Consider the following 20,720-nt stretch of genomic DNA (forward strand, 5'->3'; position numbering starts at 1 on the left):
CTTCTTCTTGAAAAAATATCTAAACGATGATATGCCTAACGGAGACAGTCAGAGACAGCTTATCGCGAAACTGACTATGTTGCGATCTCCCCACAAAGAAATGGTGGCCACACTGTTATTCAGAACTATAGGCGTAATTACGCTCAATTCTGCGTAGTAATCCAGACAAAAAATGATTAGAAAGAAGCCTCGGTTGCACCGGTCCAACCTACGATGCAACTTGTTACGCGATAAAACGCGAGCAAGTCCATCGTCGTTCAAGAACTAATACAGGTCTCAAATAAGCAGCAGAAACTGTCCCACACTACAGTACAATCGCAGACGTGTAGCCGAGTTCCATCGTTCTATTGCCCGTAATAAGTTGCATCGTAGGGAAGACGAGATCACTCAAGGCTGTTCCCCATATCTTTTTCTGAATTACGTGAAATTATACTTGAACTTGAATTATATAAAATAAAAATTAGTGTAATTACACTGACTTTTTTCTAGTAATTCACTATATTTATTAAGTAATTAACTTGTAAACAACACCCCCTAAAGTTATGTATTTGTGGTGAGACCCCAATATCGTCAGTCTCATGATAGGTTCCGTTTAAGTGCACCTAACTATAACCACGTGTCTTTATTATTTAGTTAACCTCTTACCTTACTAAAAGATAAATAAAAGATAAGTGGATTATTTACCTAGTTGCGGAAGGGAACCTGACTTTCCCGCATACTGTACTTCCATGTTTTCCGAGCACTTTGCTCTGTGTTTTGCTTGCGCCTAATTCAACACCTCGTTGACAAACGATCATGTGATTGCGCTGTTCACCATGTTCTGAGAATGTAGACGGTAGCCAGTGTGTACATATATATGTAGCTACGATCCACAACCGCATCCATTAATGCCGTGCAGGGTACGGTAGTCCTCGGGGGGTCCGAGGAAATAGACGCACTTTTCTTTAATTTCATTGATGAGCGAGCGATTTTCTTTAAGATCTTCCAATGACAATTATTAAATCGGATATTTCTTTGGGAAATTCCCATTGAAAACCACTGAAAACGCTAACAAATTCAGTTTTGAAAATAATCGAGCGCTATTCTCAATGCTCAGAGCAGAAAAAATCCCCAAATCGCTCGTTTTTCTATTAAAAGACGCATTTATCATGTAATTATATCGTTTTCGGATCTAGTTTTCGATATCCAGGATAGATGTGATTGTAATCGCGCCTGGTTACTGGTTATTTACATTTTAGTCTAGGTCACTTGTCCTATTCTTCCAGACCGTTGCTAGGATCCTTAGATTCGTATCGGTTCATAGAACGGATGTACGTTAGGTAATTAATGCTCTACGACCATTCGAAGGCCACTTGAAAATTTCTTGGATTGAATTTCATTCCAGAACAGCTTGATCGTTCACCTTCTAGCGTTATCGTAAGGAATTTGTTTGAAAAGATTGTGGTCCTTATTTCCTAATGCTGTCGTTTTTCCTTAACATTAAGCCTGAAGGTCGATTTTTTTTTGTATTTTTTTATTTTCCTCATCTACATGGTGCACCATGAATATGGTCACTCGATAAAAAGTGGATTTTTTAACGGGAAATTAATCAGGAAACAGCAAAAACTTTGATAATAATCTATTAATAATCTAGTTAATAGGAAAAATTGGTTTTTATTAAATATGACCTCCCTTGGGACGAATAATAGTCTTCAGACGCTCAGGGTAGGACTCTATGGCGGACCGCACGGTCGCTTGTTGCTAAGAACGGTGTTCGTGGCCAACAATGGTGTTTTCTGGAAATTTCTAATTTTTATAGATTTGAAAAAATTTATAAAATTTTTATATGTTTCGATTTAGAATTTGATAGATATTTGGTGTTTTGAAAAAAAATCCCTTGAAAACCTTTTTTATACATTTACGATCCTAAATCCATTTCCTAGGATAGCTTCCATTCGAGAAATATTTCCATGAACATAAAATCTGGCAACGAAAACTGGGAGATTCAAAGATAATTTGATCTACTGAGCTCCCTCCACATGGTGAAATGAAGAAAGGATCGGAAGATTTGCTTGAAGAAAAAAAAATGAGGCGCGAAAAAAATGACCATATTTATGACGCACCCTCTAAAAATATTCTTTTTATTTCGTTCATTAAAGGGGTGATTACAATTGATGACGTCATAGGACCACTGATCTATGATTTTTTCTCTTCACAAACCATACATTTACCGAACTTTAATCTTTCTATGGTTTTCTTTTTGACAAACACGTCACGTGACCCTCGAATGTTCACAATATTTCTCTGGTTAATGTATGTAGGTTGGAAAGAGATTATTAGGATCACGCTTACTGTAATCCGTCCCTGAAGGCTGAAAAAGTTGCTCATTTATTTTTATTTCTTGATTTCTTTCCAGTCTACTTCTTTGAAAAAAAAAATAGATTCGAAAGGCAAACCAAGAAATTTGCTCTGACACATACACGTTCTACCTATAGATTTTTGTAATTTACAGCGAATTTAGTTTTTTTTTTTTGACTTGGTTTTTTAAAGTTTTCTTCCTACAAAGTTTTGTAATTTATGGCCAATTCAATTTTTTGCAATTTATTTAAATTTTTGAAAAAATTTCTCTCTATAAATTTCTGTAATTTATGGCCAATTAAATTTTTTGTAATCTATTTAAATTTTTTCAAAAAATTTCTCTCCATAAGTTTTTGTAATTTACGTTTGAACCTCTCCGCTTCAACTTTGCCAATAATTTAATGCACAAAGAGAATTTAGGATTCTAAGGATTTTTTCCACCCATATCATTCATTCTAGGATTGAATTTTTCAAATGATGTCCTTATGTTTGTGCGTCTTTCTGTCATCTGTCTATCCATCAATTTATCAGTCTGGCTCAGCTGTCCGTTCATCTTCACACTCGGAGTTCTGTCGGTGTTTATTTCTCGGATTTTTTTTTTAATGACAGAACACTACTGGTACATGTCTCATCCTATGTATGTTTCCCAAATAGTTCCGGAAATCAATCCGTTCTCTTTCTCCCTCTTTATTTCTCCCTCTTTCTTCCTCTCTCTCCCTATTTGCCTTTTTCTCCCTATTTTCTTTTCCTTTCTTTCTCTACATCTACTCATCAGCATTCACTGCTTTCCGCATAGCAAATCCTTTCTCTTTCTTTTCCTCTCTCTCTCTTCTCCTTTCTTTATTTATCTCTTTCTTATGGTTATTTGTTTCCCCTCTTTTCCTCTCTACTCCTCTCTCTATCTGTTTATCTCTCCCTATTCTCTTCATACATTTATCTATCTTCATCCTGTACTTCCCACACGGCTAATCCCTGCTCTCTCTTTCCCCGTCTCTTCCTCTCTCTCTCTGTCTATTTATTTGTATTTCTGTTTTCTCTACACATCTATCCATCTGCATCCTCTGCTTCTCACATAGCTAATCTTTTTCTCTCTCTCCCTCTCCCTCTTTTTCCCTACCTCTCTCCTGCTCTCTCTCTCTCAGTTTCTCTCCCACCGTTTTCTGCAGACATCTATCCATCCACATAGCTAATCCTTCCTCTCTCCCTCTCTCTTCCTCTTTCTCTCTTTCCTCTCTCTCGATCTATCTACCTCTCCCTGTTTTCTTTATACATTTATCCACATGCATCTTCTGCTTGACGCATAGTTAGTCCTTTCTCTCTCTTTCTCTCCTCCTATCTCTCTGTCTCTCTCTTTCTTTCCCTCTTCTCCTCTCTACCCCTCTCTCTATCTGTTTATCTTTCCCTATTCTCTTCATAGACTTATCTGTCTTCATCCTGTACTTCCCCCACGGCTAATCCTTCCTCTCTCTGTCCCCCTCCCCTTCCCTCTCTCCTCCTCTCTCTATTTGTCTTTCTCTTCCTCTTTCCTTCATACATTTATCTATCTTCATTCTCTGCTTCTCACATAGGTAATCTTTTCTCTCTTTTCTCTCTCCCTCCCTCTCTTTCTCTGTGTATCTGTCTCTCCTTCCGTTCTCTCCACACATCCATCCATCCGCATCCTCTGCTTCCCGCATAGCTAATCCTTTCACTCGCCGTCCGTGTATCTGTCTTTTTTCCGGCTCATCTCTCTCAGTCACGTTCACGATTTCTTCATTCTCCTTTTTCGACGATTCATCCGTTGCTAATCCCAATAATTATGTCTTATTTTTCATTTGCACGTGTTCCCCGGGTGTAATTATTGCGACCAAACCCGTGTCCAAATTCAAATACGAGTATTCACGTGGCGTTTGGAAGGTTTGGAGCGTCGAGAGGGATTTTGTTCCGAGATGATCGCAAATAGTGATGCGTTCAGTACCGGTTCATCAGATGATGAATGTATAGGGGAGGGGTGGGGGGGCTGAATGCATCGGATTTTAGAGATTTAGAGATGAATCGTTCGATGATGCTTGATTCTAGTCGTTATTGATGTCTATCCTTCGATAATTGTAATTTTTTTCGCACCACCTGTTATAAACACACATTCCTCGTGAACACACTTTAATCCCAATGTTATAATGATGAGTTCGATTTGTTTAATCTCCGTCTCTCGGTGTATGTATGTGTGTGTGTAGGAGATCATCACATCACATGGATAACATATAAATCACATTTGACGAAGATCTTTGTCATTGTGAGTGTTTACGTGTGTGTCTCAACTCATCTCATCTGGTTCTGTTATCCAGCATAAGCTTAGTTCTAGTAGTAGTAATATGGTGGTATTTCGTTATTTCCTACGCGTTGAACCTGCGTGGAATTCCAGAAAAAATGCGAATGTTACTGTAGAAGTGTGGGAATACGATAAGGAAGTTTACGGTAGATTTTTTATACAGCGAGCATTGCAGAATGCAAATTTAGTTTTTCTTTATTCATTTAGTATTTAGTATTTATTTTTTTCTTAGATATCTTAGAAGTAAATTAAGAAAAAATCCCTTTAAATATTTTATGGGACCTATTTACTGTTTATTATTTGTTATTTATTAGTATACTTCTTGGACATCTTAGAAGTGAACTAAGAAAAAATACCTTTAAATAGCTCTTGGGACACTGAGACGAGAGTTCCGAGTTTCTGGAATGCATATTCTATCGCTAAAATTTTGAGAGTTCTCATACCATCTCATCAACAATTTTCAATTTTTTCTCTCCTTTTCAACTTTATTTTATCAATATTCTGAACTGATATGATTTCTACTGATTAAATCTAAGCGATCTCAAATTATTAGAATTCAAAAAAAGGAGATAATGTTAATTGACTAATATTAACAGCATGCACAGCAACGTTTCTACTGCTGTGTTGTCTGTGTAGATTTTATAATCCAGAAAAATCATATAACTAAAATTCAATATATTTGAACAGTCTCATCACGTAATAAATATCCCATATCTGCTTGGAATTGTTTCAAAAAATCGAAAGTTTGTTTAAAAATGTCAGAAAGGAACCTTTACCTATGTATCTCCGGAAATTTCATGTCATTCTAACGAAATCACCACTAACTTCTCTCATTTTTAGTTTTTTTTTTTGCGCTAGGAAAAATTATTCCTGGAAGTATGAACCAATTTATGAGGCAACACATGAGACGGTCACTGAATGGCCATTTCAGACCAACTAACTTTCGCTCGGAATGTTTACGGAGAAATTTATGGGAATTAATCCACAATCCACAACATACGCATACATGCTATTGTTAACTTTATAATTTTGCTAATACGTCTCCAACGTGTGGTGTTTTATTTGATATTTTTATTATTATTTTTTCATTAAGTTAAAAATTTGCCGCTCAAAGGGTTTTTTTGCGCTTTTCTTAGTGTGGTGGGGTGAAGAGTTCCGTCTCCCACAAACCTCTCCCTCTCTAACTCGCAACGACGGTCATTTTTTTTAAACCAATAATCCATTCCATCTGATTTTGTAAGAACTTTTTTCCTAACAGTATCGTTCTTAGTTGTTGTTGAAATGTTCCTTTTCTCATTTTCTTTTCCTATAATTACTCTTTGATCTACCGTTCTTCTTAATTGTTCACCATTCTGTCTGCACCAAAAAGCTGTTCTGATTTCGCTGACGACAGAAATTCGAATCAATAAAGATTATAGGTATGCACTTTTCTGTATTGAATACGGCTAACTAAACATTTTGTACAGTGTTTCTGTAATAATACAAGCAAGTGACGCATATTTTACTGAGATTTCTATTTTTCCACGATTCTTGGAAATTTTCCTGTCACCACAAGTGAATTTCAACTGGTTTTTCCCTTTTTGAATAACCCAGCATTGAGGAGATTCCTACATGAAGTGAGGAAAATTAAAAACATTTCTTTTTTTGGTTTTTCTCCAGAGAAAATTTTGTTTAGACTTCAAATTACTTTACTGGTACTAACTTTCAATATTTACAAAAGAATTTGGATGGAAATTTTTATATTTTCGTAATGGCTCTTTTAAAATAGTCTCTATGGCGTATTGTCATATTCATATACAGGTCTTTACAAATTTATTTGCTTATTTCCCTATTTTCCTGGTGTCTTATTTTCTTCTTTGCTGAAAGTACATAGGCTGTTGCAAGGATATCCTTAAGAGCAGAAGAGTATCCAGAAAGAATAAAATTGTTTTATTGGGGTAAGATTTGACGAATTATAGCAAATTTCTGGCTTCTTCTCCTCATATTGGCTTCTGGGGAGATGAGGATAGAGAGGGTCCAGTCTGTTCGAAAATATTGATCCAAAAAACGAGAACAGGTCCCTTTACTTAACCTATTCCTTTAACGCGTTCTCTTCGGCCCTAAACTATCATGCTAATTCAATTCCGATCCCCATTCCCAATTTTTTTTCCAGTTTCTCCAATGTTTCCATGAAATCTACTCCAACTTTCACCCTAGCTACCGTAATCCGTAGTTGTAATCATACTATAAGAGTTTTTTTTCAGGGGAACTGCTGTAGTCGCCCTCTAATTCGCAGCTGTTGTCAGAGTCCAGATAAGGAGTCGGAAAGTGTACAGAATCCCGATTGTCGGCCGATAACAAACATTTCACTCGACGACTACCAACACGTGTTGACTGCGACCACAACCACTGGACAACGTCAGGACATCACATTCCAGGACATTTATACATTAATCATAAAGAAATAATTGAAATTAACTATGACTTGGAGCATTGACGAAAATATGCCAACATCGGAGAATGGATATGCGAAACAGTGAGCTGTTTTATTTATTTTTTAAAGTTCTTTTTTAGTTTTAGAAAAGGGAGAAAGACTGAGAAAACAATTTGAGAAAATGATTAATTTCTATTTCTTGAAACTCACAATTTTATCGTCACTCGAGAAACCGAAAAAATTCAAAAGTTTTTCTCTAGATTTTCTTGAAAATGTAGCTTCGGATTTTAGATTCTCTCAAAAAATCGAACTCAAAATTTTCGGATCTTGAGAGAATTCAGAACTCAGAATCCTTTTTCCATCTGAAATCAGTATTTTACAGAGTTACCATTTATTCTTTTAAAATAAAAATACTATTCTTCTTTCCCTTTTCTTCCTCTTTCCTTTGTTTTTTTTTCTCCTTTCCTAAATGACAATAAAGTTGTAAGTTCCATGAAAATACAATCATTCTCTCAGATCATTTCCCATTTCTTTTCCTCGTTTTCTCATTATACAAAAGTTTTTTCCTCCTAAATTTCTCCTAGTCTACGGTAGTACAGTACGTATAATATTTTTTTCATTTTAGAAAAAAAGATACCGTCTCATCACCTTCGTTTTCATCCGGACGTGATTCGATTTTTGATATGACACGTCCGTATATGAATCCTAAAGGACTCAGTTGGTTTGTTACCGGTCTATTCGTGGTTGGTGATTTGGCTGGAGGTGGACTTGTGGCTTTACCGACGGCAATGATCCAGTCAGGTACGTATTTTTCGTAAATTTTCTCTTCCTCAAAGATTTATTTTGCATTTATTTATTTGAAAACACCCATAGGTGTGCCACAAAACAGAAAACAGAAACAAATAGAAAAAAAACAGAAAACGGAAACAGGAGAGCTCTCTAGAATTTAAAGTTTTATTTTTTGTACAGTCTCCAGAATTTCGCCAAAGTTTTAGTTTTATACAGAAACCTGGGCCCTTCATAGCACATTCTGTGATGGATTGACAGGTCATTTTCCTGCCAGAGAAAGCGGGAAATCCTCACGCGAGATTTTTTTTTTCACATACGCCTGGAACAATATTCTCTTATTCTTATTACAGAAAAAAATTACAGAAAACATTCATTTTTTTCAAACAGAAGGGTCTTTTTAAAAAAAAAACCTCTGCAGCTCTTAACTCTCCTTTGTGTTTTAAGAGAATATTGGATATTTCTGGAACATTTAGTAAAACTATAGGTTAAAGGTTAGTGCATAGATCAATGTGTTTAGCATTGTGCCAAAAATGTCGTAAAACTTCATTGTGGACGTAACGGTTGCGCGTCATTATCAGTAGCATTACACGCGTCAGATAAACCAGCGATAAAACACACGGGCTTCTTGATGACATTATGAACATTTTTCCACAAAGAGAATTAGAAACGATGAGATTAGTCCTATCTGTAACGTGACGTCGTGACGTTGGATCCATAAAAACTGGAAATATTACACAAAAAAAATTACAGAAAACTTTCATTTTTTCCAAACAGAGGTGTCTTTTTAAAAAAAAACCCTCTGCAGCTCTTACCTCTTCTTTGTGTTTTAAAAGAAACGAAACAAAAAAAATAACTGTAGTAATAACATAGAAAAAGGAACATAAAGAAAAAAAAAGAAAAAGAAGGTTACATAGAATATATGTATGCTTGAAAATTATAAAATTCAAGAATAGGAATAAATATGGGAATCAATATTTCCTTCGAAAGAAGGAGAAATGATCGCCAGATACCTGAGTAATTCCCAAGAAAAAAAACTGAGTGAAAGAGTTTGATTTATTTTTAAAATTTCGAAAACTGTTATTTAGTAAAAGAGAAATAATTCGTGAATAATTTATGAAATTTAGAATGGATCCACTAATCAATGTCCACACTTTGCATTGGTTTATGTATGCACTTGAGGCTATAATCGTCACTGAGAGTTATTTAGTTATTTATTTATTTTCAAACATTTTATTTAGTTATTTATTTATTTTCAAACATTTTCAAACATCAGTGGAAAACCGACATGGGAAATCATATCAACATAGAATTAAAGCAGAAGAAAAAAAATTTTAAAATATACATTTGATTTTTTGACTGTTGAAAAACTGACACAGTCCTTCTCGTGACGGGGAAACAGGTCGATTTCCTTCCCCAGAGGTTCTCCAGGGTTAAGTTTTCTCCCCACAAGATCTGTTCTTCTAATCCAGAACAATACGTATTAGCTAATCCGTCTACAAGATCTTTGACTCGGAGAACATATCCCAAGGTGTTGGGAACCTTAGGGTTATCGTGGATAAAACTTGAAAAGGGCTTCCAAACACCAGCACGCATAGTGCTTGCTTACGGGCCAAGAGTGAATTTTCAAGAAATTCACTCTTGGCCCGTAAGCATTTATTTCAAGCACTATGCGACTTATATACACGGCACAATAAGCCGAGGAATGCATATGAATGTGACCCAAAATATCCTTTCGACAGAAGCGAGACAAAATAAAGGTTGCTCATTTCACATATAGAAAAGTGATTCATGTAGAAGAATCTGAAGAAATTTCACAGAAAGAAATGAATCACAATGCTTTCCTGGAAGGTTAGTGAAATTCTACAGATTGTAGAAAATCCAGGATAAATCCAATGATGAGTACAGTTACTGTGTTTGGCTACTTCCAAATTTTCTACTAAGAGCAAGAGAAGCCGGATTTATTTCTCGGAACATATAAGTAAAAAAAAATAGAAAAACTCTGTCTCGTTTCCAGGAAAATATAAGTATGAATTGAAGCAGAGAAATTTCTTAGCAAAAAAGTGTTGATTCTCATTGTCGTTTTTATTTTCTTACAAATTATTCATCTACTTAGCTCTTTTTGAAAAAAAAAGAACAAAAAAATTTGTTTTATTTTTTATAAAATTTCGGATATTCGTTTCTCTTTATCTAGCTTCCTATCCAGCACTAAAATAACTATTTTTTCATAAATATTTTCAGAATTCTATCCTGGATTGGCTATTTCCGTGGTTATGATGTCTGTTGTCACCTATACCGCATATGTGCTCGGTAAAAGTTGGAATATTTTGTTGAACACATGGCCGGAATACAGAGAACATTGTCGGAAACCGTATCCAGAAATCGGTTACAGAGCTATGGGCAGTATTGTTAGGTGAGGATATGGCAGTTTCGTATGCTTACGCCAAAAAGGCCCGCCATTATCGATTTTTTTCGAAAATTTTATTGTTTTCCAGAAAACTCGTCTCATTATGTATTGATATCACACAATTCGGGATTGCTGTTGTTTATTTACTTCTGTCGTCAAAGAACATTCACGACATGATTAAGGTACGTGCGGATAACTGTGCGATTTCGCAGAAAATCAATACGTATTTTTACCATTAAGACCTTCTCTGACAACGACTTCAGCTACTGTTTTGTCGTATTGATATTGGCCGTATGCCTATTGCCACTCACATTCTTGAAATCACCACAGGATTTCTGGTAAGATTTGGCGGGGTACGGTAGGCAATGTGGTCCATAGAGGATTGCGGTTTCGTCCCTATACATCCCTCAAAAGTTATGCTCTGTTTTTTTTTCTCCCGCCGGAGATTGATCCACCGTTTCGCTTTCTACCGTAACCACTTTGATCGTGCTGCGATTATTGAACTCATGATGATGATCAAATTTTCTGAACGGGATCCTACCTTCATTTCTCTATCGCCTTTCCTAACTTGTACATAATTCTAGTCATCGACTCTAAAAATGAAGAATTTTTCCTCTAAAATTATTCAAAAATCGATATTTCTGTCTTCGAGAGGCCTTTTTTGAGAAGATGAACCGATACTTCCTTCGCATCTTTGCTTTTCTTCTTCCTAATCTTTTTTCTCCCGTAAAATTTTTATTCCTCCTCCTCTTTTTTGTAGTCGTGATTTTATTCTCATTTTAGGAGAATAATCTACTAGAATCCCTACTCTTTATTCTTTTAAGCAAATGAAAAAATCCTTTTTTATCCGAGTAATTTTGAACTTTAGGAATTCCCCTTGAAACTTATCTTCGGATCATTCTGCACAGAGAAAAAACCTTATTTCTAAATTAGAAATATCAGAAAATACGTAAATTATGTTTTAGTGTATTTATGTACATATTCAACAGTAGAAGGGTGGGTGTGGCGCAGTCGGTTAGAGGTCCGTTGTAGCCACACGGCCGAGGGTTCGGATCCGCCCTAGTGCTCACCAAGCCTTTCGTCCCACCGGGATCGATAAATTGGTGTCAGACTCGTCTGGGAGGATAAAAACACTGACTTGACCCATCGGCTAGTCCCCGCAAGTCACTGTAAAGGCCAGTTACACGTTCGTACACCTCAAACGATTCTGAATTGAAGTGAACGTGGGGGCGCATCCCAAGCGGATTGATTAACGCCACACACTTTATCCTTTATCCTTTATTTAATAAGAGAAATAACATAGATTAAAGCTAACAGTAGTCTTTTCTCCCAGTCACTCACAACGAGGATTGTTTTCGGCTAATAGCGCACTTTTTCCGCGAGATCCCGTGATGTTGTCACATGGGATTACTGTAAAAGTACAATTTTGGTCTTTAATGCGAATCGTGTGGCTTGTAACCGCTATCTTTAGAAATTGTTGTTCGTTACCGTATTTTCGGATTAAAACGATAACGTCGTGTCGTCATTCCTAAGTTCAAGAGATCTATCGTACTTTCAGATCAACACACGATCATTTCTTAAGCTGGGAGAGTGCCCTGATATGATTTTGCCCTTAAGGATAATACCGCGTAGCGAGTCAGTAAATAAGGGATTTTAAATTCTGCGGAAGTGCTGCCCTTTCAAGTACTAAAAGTGATGCCTTTGCCAGGATCTGCATTGCTCCATCTTGCTTCATAAATTGATAATGGCCATGTGAATAGATGGTTTTCTGAAGAGGGAATGAGTGGGTGAATGAATGAGTGAATGAATGGATGAATGATCATGTATACGTTTCGACTGATGGTAGAATGAATATACGAATATATGAATGAATCCGCTAATCAGTGAATGAATTGAAAAGTAAACAAACTTAATGATTGACTGGGGTAGTGACTAGTTTATGGATAAATTAGCAGCAAATGGACGCACAAGGGAATGAATGAATGAATGAATGAATGAATGAATGAATGTGTTGATGAGTGGGTGAATGAATGGATGAACGAAGACGCGGGTTGATGAATGAATGAATGAATGAATGAATGAATGAATGGGTGAGTAAATAAATGAACGGATGAGGTGATGAACGAATGAATGAATGAGTTAACGAATGCGTGAATGAATGGATGAACGAAAGCACGAGTTGATGCGTAAATGAATGGATGACGTAAAGCACGATTTGACGAATGAATGAATGAATGATTGAGTGAATAAATGAATGGATGAAGCGGTGAAGGAATGGATGAATGAGTTAACGAATGTGTGAATGAATAGATAAACGAAAGCACGAGTTGATGAATGAATGAATGAATGAATGAATGACGTAAAGCACGATTTGACGAATGAATGAATGAATGAATGATTGAGTGAATAAATGAATGGATGAAGCGGTGAAGGAATGGATGAATGAGTAAACGAATGTGTGAATGAATGGATAAACGAAAACACGAGTTGATGAATAAATGGATAAGTGAATGAGTGAGTGATTTAATGAATAAATGATTGAGCGAGTTGGTGAATGGATGGATGAATGAGTGTATGAGTGAATGAATGAATTAATTACCAAACCAATGATTTAATGTATAAGTGAGTCGATGAATGAGTGAATGAATGAGTGAATGAACGGATGAATGAACGAATGAATGAATGAATGAATGAATGAATGAATGAATGAGCGAATGAATGAGTGAATGAATGAATGAACAGATAAATAAACAAGTAGAACCGATTCATAGATCAACTACATGGTTTCAGGTGGGCAGTTGTGATTGCAATGATCACAACCTCATGCGCAGTTGTATTGATCATTATAGGATCATCGCTTGATTATGGTCTCTGCTCCTCTTACACGTAAGTTATTGGTGATAATTGATAGAAAACTCACTTTAAAAAGAAATGAAGAAAAGTGAATTACAATGTTAGAGAAAATTGATTGGTTTTTCAGAGGAATGCCAAGCTATCAACCGAAAAACTTCTTCCTTGCGTTGGGTACATTATTGTTTGCCTATGGTGGTCATTCAGCTTTTCCTACGATCCAGCATGATATGAAAAATCCAGCTGAGTTCACGAAATCGGTCGTACTGGCATTCACAGGTGAGTTTAATTCTTTTCACTATTATTGGCTGAAGATTTTGACTAACCAAGCATTCAATCCTCGAAAAAAATTATCCTCGCAGAAGTTCGCTTTTTTCCACCTTCCACAACTGCGCCGCAGCCAATAGGTGGAGCACAGACGCTCTAGCGCACATTTTTGTGATGTGAAATCCAGACGGTTTTAATTTTAGTGATGGGTGTTATGTATGGACCTGTATGTATTATGGGTTATTTAACTTATCACGATACGATCAGAGATTCCATTATTCCATCCATTCAGGTTCACCCAAGTGTTATTCTTGTTTTGATCTCTCGATGATTTGATCTCGATCAACCGATATCGATTTTAGACGGTATGGATTCAACAAGCGATCAACGTGTTAATCACCATCCATTGCCTTCTCACATTAACCATTGTTTTCAATCCTTTAAATCAGGAAATGGAGGAGCTCCTAAATTGTCCTCAACGTGAATATTTTCGAATATTCATTTGTTAACAACATGAACATATTGAATGATTCCATTCAGACTTTGGCTGGCAACGTGTCCTAATCCGAACTGGCATTATGGTGGCAGTAGTTTTTGTTGCGGAAAGTATACCTAACTTTGGTCCATTGCTCGATCTTTTTGGTACGTTTTTTTTTCTGGAAATTTCTTGTTACAATGCATTCCATGATGGATATCCAACTCAAAAAATCGATTATAGGCGGATCAACGTTAACATTGACCTCAGTCATTTTACCCTGCCTCTTCTTCCTTTTTTTGAATGCAAGACAAATGAGAGAAAATGATACTGGAAAGAAGGATGACAGCCCAGCTACCCTTAAAGAGTAAGTGAAGCTAATTGAATTATTCTAAATTTTGAATTCTAAAGTGAAGAGAAAAAAATAAATCATACATTCGCAAATACTTAAAAAATAAACAAAGTTTTCAGTTTAATTATTACTGTGTACAGCGGTAGAAGCGGTTATTTTTTCTCGAAATACGACGACCTGAGAATATGATTTTTTTTTTCTAAAAATAGGGGAAGAATTTGAAATTAATTTGATCAAGCTTTGGAACAGAAACGATTAAAGAAGCTCGCACGTGACTTGTTTTTGAATACTGGATCTCTATTTTGGTAAATATTCTCTTAATACTTACATAAATTTAATTTTAATAACAATTTTTAGTTTTTAAAAATTCTTGATTTAGTTTTTTAATAAATATAGAATGTGACAAAATTAAATTCTAGTTGGTTTTCATTTTTGTTTACCACTTTCCTGGAATTCAAAGTTTCTCTATGAACTTGGTTCACTAATAATTTCCTTCAGATTTTCATTGTATCCGTTCATTTCTAGTTTTTCCTCTCCTTCTCAAAGAAGAACGTTTGTGGTCGGCACTCACAAAACTTGTACGACAACACCGTTTCCCCAGTAAATCTTGTGATTTACTGTTATCTAACGGGGCAACAGTGACTTACCACTTAAAAATATTCGACTCCATGAAACATTAAACACAGTGATATGGTAACGATCCTTGATTTTTTTTTCTGATCTCTCATCATCGCCGTCAAACTCACCATATTGGCATTTTTTAAAAATTTTCAATCAATCCCCTTCCAATAGTAGATATCTTGCGTATATTTCCCTAATTTTATTTTAAAGTAGCAAATCAATTTGCATAAAATGCATTTAAGTGATTGACGTTATCCCGAGTTAGTGAACAGCTAAGGACAAACTTAGTAGAGGAGAAAAGAAAAAATGACGAAAAAAAATGGTTGTGGTAAAAATTAGGTTCTCATCTTCTACATACCTCTATCATCGTATAACTATAAGCTAACAAATAGTTTATTTCCTAGCAGTTTTTTTTTTACATTTTCAAGTGATTTTTTTTTCATAGTACAGCAATATCCAGCTGGTTCGTGTGATCGATATCGATTTTTATTTTCAGTGTTTTCAAATACACCCCACGATCAACGCTTATTATTTGTATAGGAATTATTGGTATGTTTTTTGCGTTGTTTTTTCTCAAAAATTCATTTTTTTTTCTGCATATAACTGCTAGCAAAGTAGTGAAATTAAAACTAAGACCCTAATTTAATTATTTAACTTAACCAATATTTGAACGTTACAGTATTCGGGTTCTTTGGTGGTGCTGCGGCAACGTTTTCAGCTATAGTTGAATTAACGACTACCAATTTCCTACTACCCTGCTATGTTAGCCCATTCCTCAACAAGGTATTCAATATTAGTTCATTTTTATCTTTTTTTTTCCTAAAAATTTTCATCATTATCTCAATACCAATCATTGCCACTGAACGTTTTATTGAAAGTGAAGGTTATATCTTGTTTTTTATTATAGACCATGGATGAGGATCTGGCACTTGTAAGTGAATACGGTATTAGTTTTGTTTACTAACAAGAAATTTACGTTAGCACCTGCTTCACACGCGTTAGAAGGGATAAGTTCTTGTCTTATCTTTAGTCATCCACGTGAATTTTCCTCAAAAAAAAAATAATCAAACAAAAATTATTACGACTTTGTTTTTCCCAATGACCTCCGCGTTTCGACTTCGAGCCTCGGCTATGTCTGACGGGTAGTTTCTCTCTGATGGTCAGTTGGACTTGCCCGTACTGACTACCCAAACCACCTAATCGTGCCCTGTCCCCAACCACGTGGTGACCTGGTCTCGTGTATCTAAACATGACACAGCACTGCTACTTATATTTTACGTTTATTAACGTTTATTAACTTCTCTTCTGACAACGAGACTACGATATTTTGCCAATAGATAAGAAAGCATGAGGAACTACTTAAGGAAGAGAAATATACTTTGAGTACGAAAGTTCGACTTTCCTTGAATCTTGGCATAGAGATTGCAACTTGTTGATAGTCGAATTTAAGCAACAGCCAAGATTGTTAACAAACTTTATTACGGCTAACGTTTCGGCGTTGTCGCCTTCGTCAGAGCCTGGAAAGTAAGAACATTTGCAATATATCCTCTCAAATGTCTCATCCAGAACAAGTCATCATCCCCTAGGATATTACACCCGGACCCGGAAACAGAAACCAAAAAAGTCCAGAATGTTGTGCCTACCTCAGTAGCCGCGTTGCCGTGATGTTAGCGGATATGGGCGCGGTGCAATCGCTCTGATACTAATTAGGATGCGCCCCGCATATGACCCCGTAGATCAAACCCGCAAAGGTCTTGATATAGAGCCAGCTCGTATACTTTGAGTAATGCCTGGGTGCACGTGCAGGGCACGTGCACAATAATTTAAGCACGACTACGAAACACAACACAGCAACCATATCACTCCACACATGGACTAGGCGGCTACAAAACTTGACTGTGCGGCAACGGCGCGGCTCCCCTATTGTGCTTGCAGCAATATTCAAAGTATTTTCTTTATGTGTTTTCCACAATGCAAGGCACGTGCACAATAATTAGCACGATTACGAACACAACCAATAACACCACCCATGGACTAGGCGGCTACAAACTTGATTGTATTGTGCTTGCAGCAATATTCAAAGTATTTTCCCGCTTACTGTGTTTTCCCAACACGTGCAAGGCACGTGCACAATAATTCAAGCACGATTACGAAACACAACACAATAACCATACCACTCCACACATGGACTAGGCGGCTACAAAACTTGACTGTGCGGCAACGGCGCGGCTCCCCTATTGTGCTTGCAGCAATATTCAAAGTATTTTCCCGCTTACTGTGTTTTCCCAACACGTGCAAGGCACGTGCACAATAATTCAAGCACGATTACGAAACACAACACAATAACCATACCACTCCATGGACTAGGCGGCTACAAAACTTGACGTGCGGACGGGCTATTGTGTTGCAGAATTTCAAAGTATTTTCGTTGGTTTTCCCAAGTAATTGCGATTACGAAAACAACACATAATCCACAATGGCTAGGCGGCTCAAAACTTGCGGAACGGCGTCTTTGTGCTTGCGCATATTAAGTTTTTCCCTTACTTTTTCAACACGTGCAAGGCACGTGCACAATAATTCAAGCACGATTACGAAACACAACACAATAACCATACCACTCCACACATGCGCTAACTAAGCGGCTACAAAATACAAGCGGTAATCAAAGAATGTAAACTATATCTATTTCGAGGTTTTGATACAGCAAAACAACTAATGCAGCTGGCATATATTTTATACATGCTGCTGAAGTGGAAGTGGCTAGCCGGGAGAAGGCATCCAAGAGGATTGGTTTGAGCGCGCATACTTAAAGGCATCATCCCACGAATCTGGGGTGGGACGGATTTCAGGTGGAGTATTCGTACACTAGATCATAGATTATGAAGAGGAGGGTGATTCCGTCCATTTCTTCCTAACTGCCGTAAAAAAAACCGTACGGAAGATGCGGCGCGTGCACAAGGCTGGCGCGGTCTAATCGAACTCGTTGTAGAAAATAGCGCGCCGGAACGCTCGAAGCCGTATCTTCAGGGCCGTTTTTTACGGCAATTAGGAAGAAATGGATGAAATCACCCTTCTCTCCACAATCTACGACTCCGTATAGGCATAACTCACTTGAAATCCGAACCACCCCAGATTCGTGGAGTAATACCTTTAAGCTGCGGTACGAAGTGGCCAATGAGCCCGGCCTCTCTATGTCGCGAGGAGTGACGAGCCACTCCGCACTTTACAATTTTTCCCATCTTCTTACCACCCATCGATGTTTTTTGGATAAAAATCGTTGGAAATAGACTCGAAGAAGTTTTTCGCTCGTTTATCATTCTTTAGATTTATGTTTCTGTGTGGTCTAGAACTGCCTTAGGGAGCACATCACGGAACTGAAGACGTTGGGACCTGTCCAGAAAGAGATGGGTTAAGCATGGTAGATCGCGAATATCAGTGAGCGTGTTCAAGCTCAGTGATATTTGTAATCAAGATTTAATCGCCCCAAGAAAATGGTGTGGAAAACGGTCTTCCTGTGCGATTTTTCCTACGAGGCACTTTATAATGTGTCAACTTTGTACACGCGCTGCGCCTTCTAGCGGCTGCACGAAAATCAATGAGGTTTCCCCAATCTTTTCAAGTAAAGCCAAAAGATAGGCTGCTGAGGGAACTGGTGTGTGTACAAAGATAGCGTTATAAAGTGCCTCGTAGAAAAATCATACAGAACGAGAAAGACATAGGATGAAGTGTTGTATGTCTTTAATCCGTTAAAATAGCAGGACATTAACAATTTCACCCAAATCTAGCAGAAAAATACGCATTCTAGAGAGGCCGCCACTGCTTAGGCTAAATAAGCCTAAGCAAGCCTAAGGTGGCTGGTAGTCCATCCGGAAAGTGTAAGATATAGAGTGAAGCGCTGTATGTCTTTAATCCGTCAGTGGTGTTAGTCAATTCGCTTGGGATGCGACAACGCATTGGAGTACAATTCGTGATCGATGACGTTTCACGAACTGCCCAAGAACCATCAATGAGGCGGTGATTAGCAGATGTAATAAGTCAGTGTTTTCATCCTCCCAGACAGGTCCGGTAAGAATTTATGAACCCCAAAGATATCAAAAGTTAGGTTGTCCTACGGCGGTTTCTTACCAGCAATCGTTCAATCGAGACCAAAACTAATGAACAACACATAGAGGAGTAAAAAGAAGGTTTAAAATTATAGTACTTTGTATTTTACCACAGGTTAGAAAACTAATGAAGGAAGTTATACTAGGATAAAAGATGGACGGAACTTATTCCTCAACCTAACAAATTTCTTCCAATTCTTTGGTTCCTGAACTGCTTATTTATAATGAGGCGGGTGAAAGAAGTATAGCAAAACTATTCGGCTTCACTAGATCCTTCACGGGGTTATCTAACAAGCTTTCAGCTATAACAAAGGACCCTAAGTGCCAATATTAATAAATTCTAATAAAAGGACAAAGGATAAAGTCACTGGCGTATCAATCCACTTGGGATGCTCCAACGCATTTTACTGGAATTCGTAATCGTTGAGGTTTTGGAACGCGTGTTGGCCTATACAGTAACTTGCGGGGGCCAGCCGATGTGTCAAGTCAGTGTTTTTATGCTCCCAGACAAGTCTGGTACCAATTTATCGACTGCGGAAGCATGAAAAGCTTAGTGAGCACTGGGGCGGATTCGAACCTCCGATCGATCGTGCAGGAAGCGAAACCTCTAACCTCTAAGGAATCCATAATACGTCAGATTCATGGAATGCTGCCTTTATAGGAACACACTATCGTTATGCCGTAATCCTTTGTTATTGCTAACTAGCACTTTCTTTGCACTAACATTTCTGACCACTGCTAACATCACACTATTGGATCTGTCTGCAGGTCCTATTGATTTTTTTCAGAAACATCCAAGAGACGGTACATCTAGCGTATACTGTTGTGGAGAGTATCAAAATCTCACACATAATGGACTCATCAGTCAATGTGTTCCAATGCCCGACAGCCCATTTTATGGATAAAATCAATAGCAATCGATATGATCACCTTCAAAACCGCTACATTGTTTAAATGTAGTTATTCAATGTGAATGTATATGAATATCTAGAATTTTTGCAAGTACGTGAAATTCTGAATTTCTCAAAGTACCTCGTAACTTCTCAGAGAGTTTAGCTTTACTAAATTTTTGGAAATCTAGGTTTGTTTGATAACTAAATTGTTTATCTCTTGTTAAACCTTTTTTAACACCACTTACGTTGATGTTTGACAATTTCCGGTTACTCAAAGAGCTTCACATGTGACTCTAGTCAGAGCATGTTGTTATATGAGCATGAGCATGTTGTCTATGTTTGATCGATGTTCTGACCTACAATCTTCTAACTACATATTGTATGGAGTCCTGTGTTGATACTACTGCTGCAACATTTACAAGCAGTACGTTGTATTTAAATCGTCATGCATACTGTATATAAATGTTGTTGGTCATTGATAAAAGGATAAAGGATAAAGTCACTGAAGTATTAATCCACTTGGGACGCGCCTACTTCAATTCAGAATCGTTTGAGGTTTATTTTGAAAGCGGGTGCAGCGTTACAATGACTTGCAGTGGCTAGCCGGAGTGTCAAGTCAGTGTTTTTATCCTCCCAGAGAAGTCTGGTACCAATTTATCAACTCGGGAGGAATGAAAGGCGTGGTTTGCGCTAGAGCGGTTTCGAACCATTGACTGTGTGGCTACAAAGAACCTCTGACCGACTGCACCACATCCACCTCTTCATTAATAATAAAGTGGAAAAAAACACCGAAAAGGACTAAGTAGCGTCATTTATAGGTTTTGAAACTTTCTCGAACAACCGCAATTCATATTGTTCGCTTCGCTTTTCACTTTTGCACACTTCGCCATGTTATACGGTAGGTCCAT

At 37.2% G+C, this 20,720-nt stretch overlaps 2 protein-coding genes across 3 annotated transcripts in view; both read left to right on the forward strand.

Moving 5' to 3' along the window:
* Positions 1-7,092, forward strand: part of RB195_013117 (uncharacterized protein) — a gene marked incomplete at both ends in the record, with an annotated part of 8,409 nt that extends 1,317 nt beyond the window's left edge. Inside the window, one exon of the mRNA XM_064202795.1 lies at positions 6,889-7,092. Within this exon, the coding sequence (XP_064058676.1) occupies positions 6,889-7,092 (204 nt within the window). The remainder of the gene's footprint in view (positions 1-6,888) is intronic.
* Positions 7,093-7,104: 12 nt separating this feature from the next.
* On the forward strand, positions 7,105-19,824 carry RB195_013118 (uncharacterized protein; the record flags this gene model as incomplete). 2 transcript variants are annotated; one of them, XM_064202796.1, is made up of 15 exons in its annotated part: positions 7,105-7,160; positions 7,684-7,859; positions 10,086-10,257; positions 10,340-10,433; positions 10,492-10,589; positions 13,042-13,137; positions 13,232-13,380; positions 13,572-13,660; positions 13,731-13,848; positions 13,909-14,010; positions 14,087-14,210; positions 15,313-15,365; positions 15,496-15,599; positions 15,724-15,747; positions 19,708-19,824. In XM_064202796.1, the coding sequence occupies 15 exons, from the start codon at positions 7,105-7,107 to the stop codon at positions 19,822-19,824; spliced, it is 1,572 nt and encodes a 523-aa protein (XP_064058677.1). The 2 variants fall into 2 exon arrangements, with proteins under 2 accessions (XP_064058677.1, XP_064058678.1); XM_064202797.1 differs by lacking the exon at positions 15,724-15,747.
* Positions 19,825-20,720: the final 896 nt, after the last annotated feature.

This window comes from Necator americanus, chromosome V (assembly GCF_031761385.1).
Source record: "Necator americanus strain Aroian chromosome V, whole genome shotgun sequence".
Taxonomy (NCBI): domain Eukaryota; kingdom Metazoa; phylum Nematoda; class Chromadorea; order Rhabditida; family Ancylostomatidae; genus Necator; species Necator americanus.